The 14,318-nt window shown below is 37.4% G+C and overlaps 2 protein-coding genes across 2 annotated transcripts; one reads left to right on the forward strand and one right to left on the reverse strand.

Moving 5' to 3' along the window:
- The first annotated feature begins 1,748 nt into the window (after nt 1-1,748).
- On the forward strand, nt 1,749-4,575 carry LOC110752970 (L-ascorbate oxidase homolog). The gene is made up of 9 exons (XM_021953752.2): nt 1,749-1,885; nt 2,005-2,192; nt 2,286-2,395; nt 2,507-2,777; nt 3,026-3,125; nt 3,216-3,561; nt 3,707-4,072; nt 4,186-4,264; nt 4,380-4,575. The coding sequence occupies exons 2-9, from the start codon at nt 2,046-2,048 to the stop codon at nt 4,572-4,574; spliced, it is 1,614 nt and encodes a 537-aa protein (XP_021809444.1). The 5' UTR covers nt 1,749-1,885; nt 2,005-2,045; the 3' UTR covers nt 4,575.
- A 2,053-nt stretch (nt 4,576-6,628) lies between these two features.
- On the reverse strand, nt 6,629-8,298 carry LOC110752945 (uncharacterized). The gene is made up of 2 exons (XM_021953716.2): nt 8,103-8,298; nt 6,629-7,906 (listed from the first exon to the last, which is right to left on the reverse strand). The coding sequence occupies exon 2, from the start codon at nt 7,875-7,877 to the stop codon at nt 6,864-6,866; it is 1,014 nt and encodes a 337-aa protein (XP_021809408.2). The 5' UTR covers nt 7,878-7,906; nt 8,103-8,298; the 3' UTR covers nt 6,629-6,863.
- Nucleotides 8,299-14,318: the final 6,020 nt, after the last annotated feature.

A 14,318-nucleotide genomic window follows, 5' to 3' on the forward strand; every position in this document is an offset into this window, starting at 1 on the left:
CTGTTTAATTGGTTGAAGGATATTTAAAAGTATAATTTATAAACACAGTCTAATTGTTTAGTGTAGCATTCTAAATCTACCAAGTATATGCTCTATATATCCTTGTATAAGTATACTTAAAATACAACCAATAATGTCATAGAGATTGACTTCTAGACTATGTAACATATTTTCTTCCATTGACTTGTATTGTTGTACGTATGAAACATATTTTTTTATTATCAATACACTAGTCTATACCATGTCCCATAGGGTAACACTCTTTATTTTTTGCACCTTTCTCCCTTAAATTGGCTCCGCATGAACTCGCACATGTTAGGTCAGTTCACTTTGCTTCTAGTTATAATAACTTTAGGACACTAAGTTATTATGTTAAGGATGTTTATTGTAGGAAATGTCCACACATCCTTCTTAGGGCTACACAACAATGTATTTCAATAGTTGGAACTAAACATATGTTTAGGTCATCAATTCAAGTATTATTTCTATATAATAAAAAATCATCCTGATTGAAAGTTGTTTGGTAATCTGAAATGCGCAAAAAAATGCAGTTTGCTTGATAAAAGTGAAACAAAAATATGGATACTTGGCTATAGCTAAATAATTTTCGATTTAACTGATTTTTTGCATGGATAATCCTTGAAAGAGAACATAAAAGTTAAATGTATCCGAGTATTGATTTAGAACCAATAAATAGAAAGCCTCTCACATCCTAAGTTTTTAAATCCTAACTGATATGGTAATATCTCATTTACTTATGTATGAACTCACAATAAATTTCATTTATTTACAATTAACAAGCAACTCTCATGTATGTGTCACGTCCTTAGTATTAAAAAGTTATAATTGTAGTTGGTACTCGTAGTTACTCTTCAGTGAAGTGATACACCTGTAGATCATGAACGTCAATCACTCGCTCCCCATTAAAATGAAAAGAAAAGGGTCTAAATATAAAGTTGCAAGTAGTTTGTTCGAGACTGAAGAAGCCCAACTTGCACCCTTCAACGTTAAATACTCAAACGGCCAACAGGGCGGGAAAGAAGAGGCCAGGGACTTGAACACGATGAAGAAACAGAGGACATGCCGGAAATTGACCACTCTGCCCTTCCATTGTCTTCGGTTTTCTGCTTGTTTTCGTCATGTGAGGTTGCGAGAGATCTAAAACCCCCATTTAATTCAACTCCTCAAAGACCAGTCAAGAAATCTAAAGATTAAAATTAATTAATACCAACCACCCAAAAAAAAAAAAAAAAAAAAAAACCTTATCATATATTAATTGCAATGAATATGGATCCGTTCTAAGCTGCGCAGCTCCCGCTTGCTTTCTGCCTCTTTGATCTCTTCTCTCCTTCCCGCCACCACGGCCACCGACGTCCAAAGTCCACCCACCAACACCAAGCCTCACGTACACAACACATTTCCATCACTAAAAAAAATTCAAACAAAGAAAATAGCATTCATTCATTGGTCGGTTTTTGCAACATCAAGAAACTAAATCTAATTAATAAGCCACTCCACTTAATTAGCTCTAACATGCATAGCAGCATAGGCGTATAAACACTCTATACACTATATGTGTAAAAATAATAATTAATCATCAATAATGTGTGAGCCAATATCATGAGTTGTGAATGAGTAGCATATGCAGGTAGCTGACTGCTTGAGCATGAAGTGCGCCGCAAATGAGCTTCGATTTTTCCCATCGGTTTTCCCGCACATTCGTATATCCACGCTGGCATTGCCCCCCCGAGGCTCTTCATGGCTGCTTCCTTTCTTTCCCATTTATATAAGCCCCTCCATCTGTTAACTTGCACAACTCAACCATACGGCTACACACTTGCACTTCAATCTTCCTCTGCTCTTTGGGGAGATTGGAAACAATTCAGTACGTATGCACGTTCATCTTTCTAACTATGTACTTCACAACTATGATTGTCTTGCTTTCGCCAATCGGTATTCGGTACTAATTAGTTTTTGTGTGGACATGTTCTTTAATTTGTGCAGAAATCTGAAACTTGAAGGATTAATATATAGGAGCTGATACAATGAGGCCAACCATTTTCTTGCATTTTTTGGTGGGAATATTGGTTAGCTTGAGTGCTATCTGCACCATTAATGCAGAAGACCCATATTTGTATTATACATGGACAGTTTCATATGGACTTGTTTCTCCATTGGGCATCCCTCAAAAGGTTAATTGGCTTTTGACCCCTTTATTTGTCATCCAATTCTGTTGTGTTTTTCTTGTGCTTAATTAATTTAAAAGTTCTGGTTAATTTATGCAGGGTATCCTTATCAATGGTCAATTTCCTGGCCCAACAATCGAAGCCGTGACCAATGACAACATAATCGTTAATGTCATTAACAAGTTGGATGAGCCTTTCCTCATTACATGGTGATAATTTTTGCTGGTAGTTGTTATGGTTGTAAATTTGAAAAAAAATTTGTGATGCTTGGCTCCTCCTCCTCCTCATGGGACTAATTTTCTGCTCTGTGTGAAAATCAGGAACGGGATCAAACAGCGAAAGACCACCTGGCAAGACGGAGTGCTGGGAACAAATTGCCCGATTCCTCCAAACACAAACTGGACATACAGGTTTCAAGCCAAAGATCAGATTGGAACTTTCAACTACTTCCCTTCAACCAAACTGCACAGGACTGTTGGTGGTTTCGGGGGTTTCAATATTGCACAAAGGTCTGTGATAGCAGTCCCATATCCTATTCCTGCTGGAGAATTTACCCTGCTTGTTAGTGATTGGTACAAGACCAGCCACAAGGTATGTAACTCTAAGATCATTTCACATTTCACATTTTCTTTTAATTCAATTTTCTTTTTGAGCTTGGATGTTGTAAGAAGCAAGGAAAATGCGGTTTTGCTATACAGTATGACATGTTATGTTGTCGGAGTGGTCTATATTTACAGGCTAGTAACATAACATGTCATATGTTCATAAATGGAACAATAGGAAGAAGTTTATATCAAGAAGAATGATCTGATTACTGATAGATGCTCTTATGTTTTCAGGTATTGCAGCAAACCTTGGACTCTGGCAAGACTCTTCCTCTTCCTGATGGTCTTCTTATCAATGGGCTTCATAAATCTGCCATCTTCACGGGCGAAAAAGGTAACATATTAGCCCTCCTCAAAAGTGTTTGTATGCCATAAATATTAGATTTGAAGATTTTGTAATCAAAGTTTTATTGGATTCTTTCAGGAAAGACCTACAAGTTCAGGGTTTCAAATGTTGGCATAGCAACTTCAATTAACTTTAGAATTCAGGGCCATACAATGACACTTGTTGAAGTTGAAGGAGCTCATACCTTGCAAGAGGTCTATGAATCACTTGACGTTCATCCAGGCCAATCTGTAGCTGTTTTGGTCACCTTGCACGGTTCACTCAAGGACTATTTCATCATTGCCTCTTCCCGATTCACAAAGCCAATCCTTGCAACCACTGGATATCTCCGCTACGCTGGTTCTAACACCCCTGCTTCAGGGCCATTGCCAATTGGTCCAACCTATCACATTCACTGGTCTATGAAGCAAGCCAGGACAATCAGGTAGCTATAATTTTCTTGGGATCTTTTCGGTTGCCCTTTTTCATAAGCATACATATATACCAAATGATGTGACATTGTCTAGCAGTATTTGATTAATGATTTGCTAGTCATCTAACTAACTGTTTTTATTTTCTTGTGCGTGAAGATTGAATTTGACAGCAAATGCAGCCCGGCCTAACCCACAGGGGTCATTCCATTATGGAACTATTCCAATTGTCAGGAGACTAGTTTTGGCCAACACTGCTGCTAAGATCGGTGGCAAGCTTCGATATGCTGTAAATAAGATCTCCTATGTTGATCCAGAAACCCCATTAAAACTCGCCGATTGGCTTAACATCCCCGGTGTCTTCAACTTGGACACAATCAAGGACACACCTACTCCAGGCCCTGCAGTATTTGGCGCCTCTGTTGTAGGAACCACCCTTCATGACTTCGTGGAAATCGTCTTCCAGAACACAGAGCCCATGCTCCAATCTTGGCATCTTGATGGATACAGTTTCTATGTTGTTGGGTAGGCTTCTCTATGTACAATTATAATGTGTACAACTACAACATAATATTGCTCAAACCTTATCTTGTTTTGATAATTTGCCTTATACTTTCTGTTGGACTACAAATATTCAGATATGGCTCTGGTAACTGGACACCAGATATGAGGAGACGCTACAATTTGGTAGATGCTGTATCAAGACACACAGTTCAGGTAATTGAAACTTAGCAACTTGTACTGATATAATCATCCAATTTATGCAGAGTTTCGGAGATTTAATCCTGCTTTAATCATTACTGAAATGTTACATGGTGTGCAAAATTGACAGGTATATCCAACTGGATGGAGTGCTGTATTAGTGTCTTTGGACAACAAGGGTATGTGGAATTTAAGGTCTGCAATCTGGTCTAGGAGGTATTTGGGACAGCAATTGTATGTCAGAGTTTGGAACAACGAACACAGCCTTTTCACTGAGACCGATATGCCTCTTAACGCGTTGCTTTGCGGCAAGGCCAAGCACTGATAGACAAATTATTAACTCTTTGATCATGTAACTCTGTATGTTCTTTCAATTTTTTTTCTTTCTTAAAATTGGGTAGTTCTTAAGTTTCAGTTACAAGGGTGTGACTGTCGAAAAAAGAACAGGGAAACAGGTTTAGGGTGAGGGAAATAAGATGTTTTAAAGTGTCATTGTGTTAGATTTCTTACTGCCACAGTCCCAAAAAGGATTCATTTCTCTTACATGTTCATGTCTAATATCATATGTTGTGCCTCCCCATAGAACGTGTTCATTTCTATACAATAAGTCCAACAATGGCGCTCAGAAGATTGGCTTCAATTAGTCTCATTAGAAAGTTTGTCACACATTAAGGACTTTTAACATGCCAACATGATTTTGACCCAAAAACTCATTTTAGAGTTCAACCACAAGCTCAAGCTGCATTGAAGGAACAGAGCACCAGCAATTTCTACTAAGAAAAAAAAAATCTTATTTTCCTTTTTAGTTGCTCGGTCAGAAATGTCTTCAAGATTTTTCATTGTGCAATAAGCAATCAAGTATAGGAAATTATCAAGCGAAAAGAGTACCACCTAATTAATTAACATCAGCAAAAAGAGCAGATTCCCCTCTAAGAGCGGCCTACTGGTGCCCAGTGAGCAGAGCTCCACATTTCCCTCCACAGTTGTTTGAATTCAAACTATAGAGAATTCAAACTACCAATAAAATTACGGTAACAAAATTGAAATTTGGGTCAGACAAATGGTACCCTCTTTTCTTTTTTCATTTGAAGCGACAATAGGGGAGAGAAATTTGAATGTTCTTAACCACTTGAGCTGCGAACCTTTTTCGACAATTGGTACCTCTTAGTTACTCAAAGTGGTGAACTTTTTCTATCACAAAATTGCAGTTTCTCTCTTTCCCTCTCTCTCTCCTTGTTCTTGATAAACCTGGACCCCAACTAGACTTTTACAAAGACTTAGTTATATGCCTTTCTATAAGAGGGCAATGAAGGACCAGGTTTAACAACTCTAGAAAGCACGCAGGCCTATCCTGAATAGGGTCCCAATCAGGGACCATAGGAGCATAACCAGCATAGTCTGGTAGCGTACACAGCATGTGCGTTGTGCAGCCACAACACAATCATACAATCATGATCTTGTCAAGCGCCTTGACTCATCAAGCAGCTAACTATATGATACATCCTTATTGCTCAAAACTCGAGTTCTTATAATTAATTTGAGAGATCTAGCCAGAATATTATCCAAATTTTGCTCTTCTTACTTTTCTTTCTTTTTTCCCCCTCTATTTCCTTAATAGTTCTGATACATGTAAACTTTAAGCTTCAAAAAGATGCATGCTCACACCAAAAGAATTATGAACATACCCCAGAGAGAGAGAGAGAGAGAGAGATGGTGCCCTTTTGATGTTTGAGCACCCAAAGGGCATAAATAAGAATAGTATGAGCAATTTCCAGAGAAGCAGGCAATTAGAGCAGAGAGCAGAGAGCAGATACCAGTTTTTACAAAGGCTGCAAGTATAGAAGGAATCCTCTGACGGCCGACTGTAATAAGAATCAAATTGCTGCATAAAAGGGAAACTCTTTCCAAAGGCTGTTTTTTTCACACTTCATTCTTCACTTTCTCGTAACCAAACACAACTCCTGAATCTTCATGTGCCTTCCACCACCCCAACAGTATCGTTACACCACCACCCTCACCTTCACTTCACTTAATCAATTAATATAATCCAAATAAACTCTCAATTAACTAAACTTGTTTAGTCAACCAAGAAGCTGTATGTGCTTAATTCTCTCTCTCTCTCTCTCTCTCTCTCTCTCTCTCAATTGATCCAATCAACTATTCCAGATATTTTCTTACATAGATAAATTTATTTAGATCCTTAGGAAATATAATTAATTGTAGCTAGCTATATAGGGGGTACCCAAATTTTGTTACATTACCCTTGGCTAAGATAATTAAACTGCTGAATTACACTTTTCTCAGGGATCTAAGCATAACCCCTCTTATTTTATGCCAAATAATAATGTGATAACATCAAGAAATTAACACTATAACAAATAACAAACGTTTAATTTAATTTCTTGGTCCTTAATTGGTACACCCTCATATCCTTTACACCTTAAAACACACATGCAGACAGAGAAGAAAGAGAAGGATAGCTATTAGCTACTGATGCTAAAGCCATCATAACATCACAACCCACACAAACATAACCAAAAAAAAGAAAAAAAAAAGAAAAAAGAAAAGAACCTAGCTAGCTAACACAAAGTGAAAAATCCCCTTAACAAAAGGCTTAATGATATGCACCGTTGGTTGTGGGAAGATCTGATGACCAGGCGGTAAATGCCGGGTTCCAGTAGCCCATTTCTCCGCCACCAACAGCCGGAGTTGAATCCAAAATGGAGGATGTAGAAGAAGATGACATCACCACATTATTTAAATGATCAGAATAATAACCTCCTGATGACGACGACGATGATCTTAGCCTCTGAAACAGTTCTTGAATTCCAAAATTGCTTTGCACCTCATGACCAACTGGGAAGCCGTTTTGTTGGTTGTGGTGTGGAGGTTGTTGATTTTGGTTGTTGTTTCTCCAGAAAGAGCTGCACAGACCAAGTGAAGGAGCCTGGCACACTGGATCCAACCCCAGAGTTCGAGCAGTGCTCATTGCTGGCTCAGTAGTCATCATGTGGGATCCAATCATATTCATAGCCCCCTCTTCCTTCACATTTACAGAATTGCATATAGGATTAGGGTTAGGGTTAGGGTTTTGATTTTGATGACTGGCTCTTAGTAGGGCTAGTAAATGAGAATTCTGAGGGGAGCCCCATAGTATTGGGCTTGCTTGGACATCATTGTCGAACCCCCCGCTGAATCCTGACCTTCCAATTTCCGATGCCACCATTTTCAACTTCCCCCCGGCGGCCTTACCTATGGGAGTCGTTGACACAGTGGCACTCTTGTTTTTTCTGCAGCCACCGCCAATTGGGACATTCCGGAGGGCTCCTCCTTTTGTCCAGTAGCGGCGGCAGGTCTTGCAGAAGTGGCGGGGCTGAGTAAGGTTGTAGTTGTTGTAGTAGCAGAATTTGGTGTTGGAAGAATCGCATCTCGGGCATCTCAAGTTCTCACCTGTAGTCGTCGTCGTGGTGGCGGTCGCGGTGGTGGTAGTAGTTGTGGAAGAAGAAGGAGATTGTGAAGGAGAAAGAGAAGGAGAAGAAGTTGTACCACCATGAATGGAGATTAATTTCCTCTCTCCTCCTCCTGCTATGTTACTAAGGCCTGCACCTCCAAACAGTTCTTGGATCATCTTAAATTTCTGATATCTTCTTTGTAGATCTACAACAATCCAAAAACAAAGAGAAAAAGCAAATAAAGATGAAATCTTTTTTGAGGAGTACTTAGTGGAGAGAAAGCAAAAGAGATATGAGAAAGTGGTTTTTGTTGTGTATTTAGTGTATGTGTGATCTAGCTACTATTTATGTAAGAGGATATATATTGAGTTGGAACTTTGATATTCAAATAAAAGGCTTGCCTTGTGACTTAAGACTTGAGTTGTAGGGGACTTTGTTGGCCAAATATTCTTGGGGTGTTAAAGAATGGAGGGGGATTGGTAGTGGGAGCTTTAATATATATATATAGGTCTAATGCATGTGGAAGAAAGTATATATCACAACTTTAGTCTATATGGCTTATTAAACAACACAATGATTCCAATAAAGCGGTATTTTTGTGGATTTGGAATTCAGTTGTGGGTGGTTTTTGGAGGGAAGTAAGTGGTCTTTTCTCAAATTCCCAGTCTATCCTACCCCCTCTGATCACCCAAGTCTTTTTTCATTTTTATAAGTGATAAACTACATGGGAGGGGGATTTCTCACACACGCACACAATTATATGATATCATGGAATTCAAACTTGAGATCTCTAGTCTGCTAGTAAATACCATTTTCCACTAGAGCTGATCAACCAAGTTTTTGTCCTATGAGAAAATATAATTTTGACAAGACTGCATTATTTCCCTAATGATTCCAATAACAGTCGGCTGAAGTAAGCATTAAAATTTATGATTAAAATCACCTTCTTCTTGTGTATTTTCCATGCAGCTCTTTCCCAGCCGAATTTTATAAGGACCAATAAATTATTCACACTAGCTAATAGGTGTTTTTTTCAATCTTTTCGAGGATGTGGGGGAGGGGTCTTAGTGCAAGAGCTTTTGGATTGTATCAATTAGAAACGATTTGCTTGGCAATTAGGATTATAAAATGAGACCAAATTTTATTATATTAGTGGAAGTGGGGAGTGCCGAAGAGAATATATAATGATAATAGCAATCAAGTTTTCTAAAAGAATAATCTTTGTTGTGTGGGGGGGTCTTTTGTGTTTTCTTCCTGAAGATGCTGTTCGAGAACCATCATTACAAGTTCATGGAGTGGGCTAATCACATGGAACTACGTGTAAAGCCTATGGCCCTACACAAACTATAAAGCCACTGCCCGAAACTTATGGCTTCAATTTTGCCTTCCCCACACCACCACCACCACCCATGGCCACGCACACCACCACCACACCAAAGAGCTGGCCTAGCCCAGTGCCATCGTGTTCAGGTTCAACACATTGAGTAATTTTAAACGTAATTAAACTAATTATTCAAACGTGTGGTTTGTTGTCTGATATCAAGTACCACATCCACATGAGCACATTTCATCATCTGCATTTGAAACATTCATCATTGTTTCTTTTTCCATCAATGCAGTCAGTTCGTAATCGATCACATGAGTTTTGTTGGTATTAGTTTGACAAATTTATACTGTTTATGCGTGAGTCGACGGTTCTGAATTATTAATTTATGTCCAACTCAGTTGTGAGATTTACATCAGTACATATTTGTGAATCGCTATCACAAATAGCTCACCGATATATGATCTTGAAACATATTCATGGAATTTTTAGTACAATCTTGACCACATATATACTTAATCAGATAATCAACTGGTTCACATTATAAAGCTGAGGAAAATAAGTATGAAATCTCCCAAAAGCTTAGAAAGTAGAGCTTTGACCTTGGTCATGTATGCTTGAGCGTGAATTTAAAAACTGTGCTACCTAATTACATGCTGCATAAGACAAACTGGAAATAATTAATCAAAGTTGATGGAACCCTTATCGGTTAGCTGCCCGTTCAATCACTGCTAATCAAGTTTATTTGGACCAATCATGCTCTAACTCTGCGTGGCAACGACCCACAGTAAATTACATGATTGTGTGAACGAGAGCTACCCTTCTAAGAAGTTGTGGTTTGAATGCAAATTACTTTTTGATCCATGTTTGCAGATTGCTTGAAAATCTGGAAGGAATATAAGATGTGAATTAAAATGGGGTTGGGTGGGGGTCTACATGTCTCAAATTATCGGAACCATTTGTCAATCACCATCTTGACTTGGAGATTGTTGATTATGAAGACTAAATCTTATCGCTTACGTTAAGATATAATATATTAGAGAGGCTAATGTGTAATTACGGATATCTTGGAAATTCCCACTCTTAATTAATTATTCAATTAAAATTCTACAGTAAATCAATTGCAATTGACTCCATAAAGCAATTGAAATGGATTAGTTAGAGGGTAGGGCCATTCCCACCACCACAGATTAAACTAATACAACTCCATACTAGGTTCTTCTTGTAGCTTTAATTTCATTTGTATGACATAAAGTTCTTCGTCAACAACTTAATTACCAAAATAGCACAACTAATCCAAGATTGTAGCGCAAATGAAATTTGAGGTTCACCCTAAAATCAATTGGCAATAGGAGAAATAATCCAACTCCTTATAAACACAAGATTTTCTAACTGCCAAATATTAAACACATTTCACTTCACATTCTCACAGAAAAAAAAGATGTACAAATACTTGGAAACCCATAAGTCCGTATTAATGACTGTAGTGCCAAATAAATTGAAGATGGAGTTAGTAAAGGGAAGGGTGTGCATAGTAAAGTAAAGTAAAATGCACATCAGAGCCAGAACCTGCTCAGCTTTCAACTTTGACCAAGGCACTCACTAAAAACCCAAATGATCTAGGGTTTGCTTGCTGGGTTGAATCAAAAGGAGCTTATTTTGGTTCTTAATTCATGAATACATGTATACATATAAAAAGGAAATGTGAATGAAAAAGGAAAGCAAAAAAAGAAAACAAGGGTCCCATGAATCATGCTGGGTTTTGCCAGTAGTGGGTTGATCAACATGAAAATAGACAGCTCCTTCTACTTGCCTACTTTTTCTTTCTATTTTTTATTTTGAGTTTTTAAATTTTTTTGGGAAGTAAAAAAGAAAAAAGAAAACAAATCATGGAAATTATTGGTGAATGGATGGTGATGTTATAGTACTGTGTGTACGTACGTACCTGACCGCGCGTGCCGTCCGGAGCGCGAGGCTTGAGACGAGACCGGGCCGACATGCTTTTATCTGTGAAGGTCGGGCAGCGTGCGGGCAGCAGAAAACGACAGGAGATTATAGGATTTGTGATACACATGGGTGGGCAGCGCGGGCAGAAGGGGCGGGTAATCAAGGTCGCCGTCAATGCTGGCTGTGGCTTGGGTGGGGGGGCAGTCCGTCCTCGATCCTCGGGCACTCTATTGCTTCATCTCTCTCTCTCTCTCTCTCTCTCTCTCATTTTCTTAAATCTAAACCCATGTTTAATTATTAATATGATTATCATAATAAATTATATGGACCATATCCATGTAAAATTTGCACAACCAACAAACAAGCATTTTGTCCAAAAAAAAAAAAAACAAACAAACAAGCATGGTTAAATCATCAAAGATGTATGTATCTTATGATAAGTGTATATGCAAGTGATGGATTTGATATTTTAAGATGAATACAAAATTAAGATTTCTAATTTTAAGTTATGATAATTCACTTTTATGTTATATCATTTGATAGGCCAAATACGAGTATTGATTATTAATATCACTATTTGACTTGTACTAAATAATTATAATTATCGATAATAGATATACGATACAATGTAATGTTATGAATTTAAATTTCTTCATCAAAGATGAAATCACATGCTTTCATATATTTCAAGAATCGTATATACAACCTAATTATGTTGGATTAGTGTCCGGAGAATTATGAGAATTTGTTAGTGTGGTGTAGGGAGTGGATACGACATGAGAATATGCATATGGGGAGATGGGAATATGGGCTGTGATAAAATTCCACATTCTAAATTGGACTACTGTGTCCTCTCCTTATGCGGCAATACAGCTTTTCTAGGGCTCCTCACCTTTCCTCCTCTTTTCCTTTCATTAAAGTGGTCAATAATTCTCTCTCTCTCTCTCTCTCTCTCTCTCCTGTCATTTCTTTTGCGTTCATAAAACCATAATATAAAGGATATAGGTATAGAAGGGTAAAATCCAACACAAATAAGTCCAAGTTAATGATTGATATCGATGTTTGGCAATGAATTACTTGGATTCTTAATCACGTAATTTATTTGGTGAAATCCCCATTTATTATCAACTTACGGGATGATATGAGTCTGACTATAAATCTGAACTATTAATCATATTGAATATCGTATGAACATAAATATGAATTATTAATCATTTTGACTATCGTATGAAACGTGTGACATATTTTAACAACTTATACAATATTCTTACAAATAGAAACTTCAAATATTCTTTGGTCATATAGAGGGGCCCGATGGATTGCAACTGGATTGCACTAAACCTTATAATTCAACCTCTTCCTATGTAAACCCTAGGGCCATTGATGGCCCAAATTCGTACAACACACAGAAATATTTGTCTCTTTGGATTATTCACAATCTAACACAACGTCACTTAGCTTGTCATTAGGGTTGTCCCTTTGCAAACTCTCTTGGGATCCTCATACATATCTCTCTCTTTCCAAGCTGCTGAATCCAAACAACATTTTGCAATTCGCAAGGATACGCATATCATAGAATTCTAGCTTAGGCCTACTCCTAGTGAGAAAAGGTTGACACAAAATTCATTGAAAGGAGAAAAATGGATGGTTCTTAATCCTAACATTCCCCTATGGGCTCCACCACCATTGAAATGCAACCAAAATGAAATGAAATATATAGGTCATATATGTATTGCTCAGCAAAACCCGAGGGAGGCTAGCAAAGTAGGTAGCTAGGGTTTCAAACCTGACAAAAGCTAGAATGGACAAAATCCTTGGTGCAGAAGTAGCATAGATCATGTCGCTTGGCAAAGCTTTTGCATGCATGTGGGCTGGTGCTTATTGGATATAGCTAGTTAGCAGAGGAACTTATAATTAGCTTAGAGGTAGACAAACGGAGAGAATTTATCACTGACAGTGAGATACAGCCCTATAGATAGATGTATACTTTATTGCATACCGCCAGGTCCTCGACCAGGGTCCTAAATCCTTATTATTTCTCTTACCAAGACTCGGATTGGTTTTCTATGTATAGGAGCTTGTGATCGGAGCAGATAGGTAGGCAGGCAAACTCTAGTAAGTAATCTCTTCTCTCATCTATTTTATTCCCGTCTTAAATTATAATTCGTAACATCACGTGACATGATGATTATACATATTATAATATAAATAAAATATACAGATAATGTTGTTGTGAGGAGATCCTTGTGCCAATGAAGATTGCTTTCAATGATCGGGAAATAATGAAACAATTTTTTTTTAAACGCCTATATATATTCGGTTTTTCATGTTGTCAAGTTCAATAGAAATTACTTTTGAGTTGATAAAGAGTTGAACAACGAAAATAGATAACAAGTGCATAATACCGACAAGGTTCAACCATGATATGTAAGTTTCAACGAGAGTCTTGAATTATTAGGACGCAGATTTCTTAGTTTGAAAATGATTAGTGCCAAATGTTAAGTTGCAAATGGCGTGGTATGGACCATTTGGAGGTAGGGCTTGATCATTATTCTCTACTGAAATTGACAGATGGACCCCACAGTTCATATTTTATGGAACTCCAGATTGGCTGAATCCCATGAATTGGACTGATTTCCAATCACACCACAAATAAATACAAAACCCTAAACACAGTGATTGCGTGATTAACTTATAATTGATCAATACACCCCAACAGCTCCCACCCCTAGCGAGAAGATATACATCTCGAAGCTCTCAAATAATATTCCAAAACCACTGAGAGAAAATAAAGCCATCGTAGCATATATGCAACTTGTTGCTACTCAGATAACGTTGTATGATATACTGATAAAAGCTAGCTAGCACCAACCACCTTGAAACTTGAGCCTCAAGTTGTTGGATATATAACACAATTACACATATATATAAAAATAACTTATTAAAATTACTACAGATAACGACCGTGATTTGTTCGTGAAGAAAATGACTAATAACATATAAAGAAACAAATACTTTTAATTTTCAATTTTTTGCTATTAACGTTCTTCGGTACGGATAATTGCATTTAGAAATCCATATTATGAACATTTTTATCCTTCTAGGGCGACACTCCTGTCATTAAATTAATTACACTAGTATATATTTTCGTTGCGAAAAGCATAAAGTATAATCACTATCATTCTCAATCAATACTAATTTATAGTCTCACCTAATGCAAGACTAAAAGTAATAGGTTTTAGGTAGGTCCAAATCACGCCGGCAGACACCACCACTGAGATTATATATACATATAAATAAATATATTTATTAATTACTGCATAAATAAATAAATGTATTATCTAAT

Source organism: Prunus avium, chromosome 7 (assembly GCF_965620075.1).
Source record: "Prunus avium chromosome 7, drPruAviu1.hap1.1, whole genome shotgun sequence".
In the NCBI taxonomy this organism is placed as follows: Eukaryota; Viridiplantae; Streptophyta; class Magnoliopsida; order Rosales; family Rosaceae; genus Prunus; species Prunus avium.

Excerpts from the sequence above, each read along its gene's own strand:
- LOC110752970 (XM_021953752.2), top strand. The coding sequence starts at position 2,046 with ATGAGGCCAACCATTTTCTTGCATTTTTTGGTGGGAATATTGGTTAGC. Across the intron at positions 4,073-4,185 it reads TACAGTTTCTATGTTGTTGG|ATATGGCTCTGGTAACTGGA; the intron begins GTAGGCTTCTCT and ends ACAAATATTCAG. Across the intron at positions 4,265-4,379 it reads TATCAAGACACACAGTTCAG|GTATATCCAACTGGATGGAG; the intron begins GTAATTGAAACT and ends CAAAATTGACAG.
- LOC110752945 (XM_021953716.2), bottom strand. The coding sequence starts at position 7,877 with ATGATCCAAGAACTGTTTGGAGGTGCAGGCCTTAGTAACATAGCAGGA.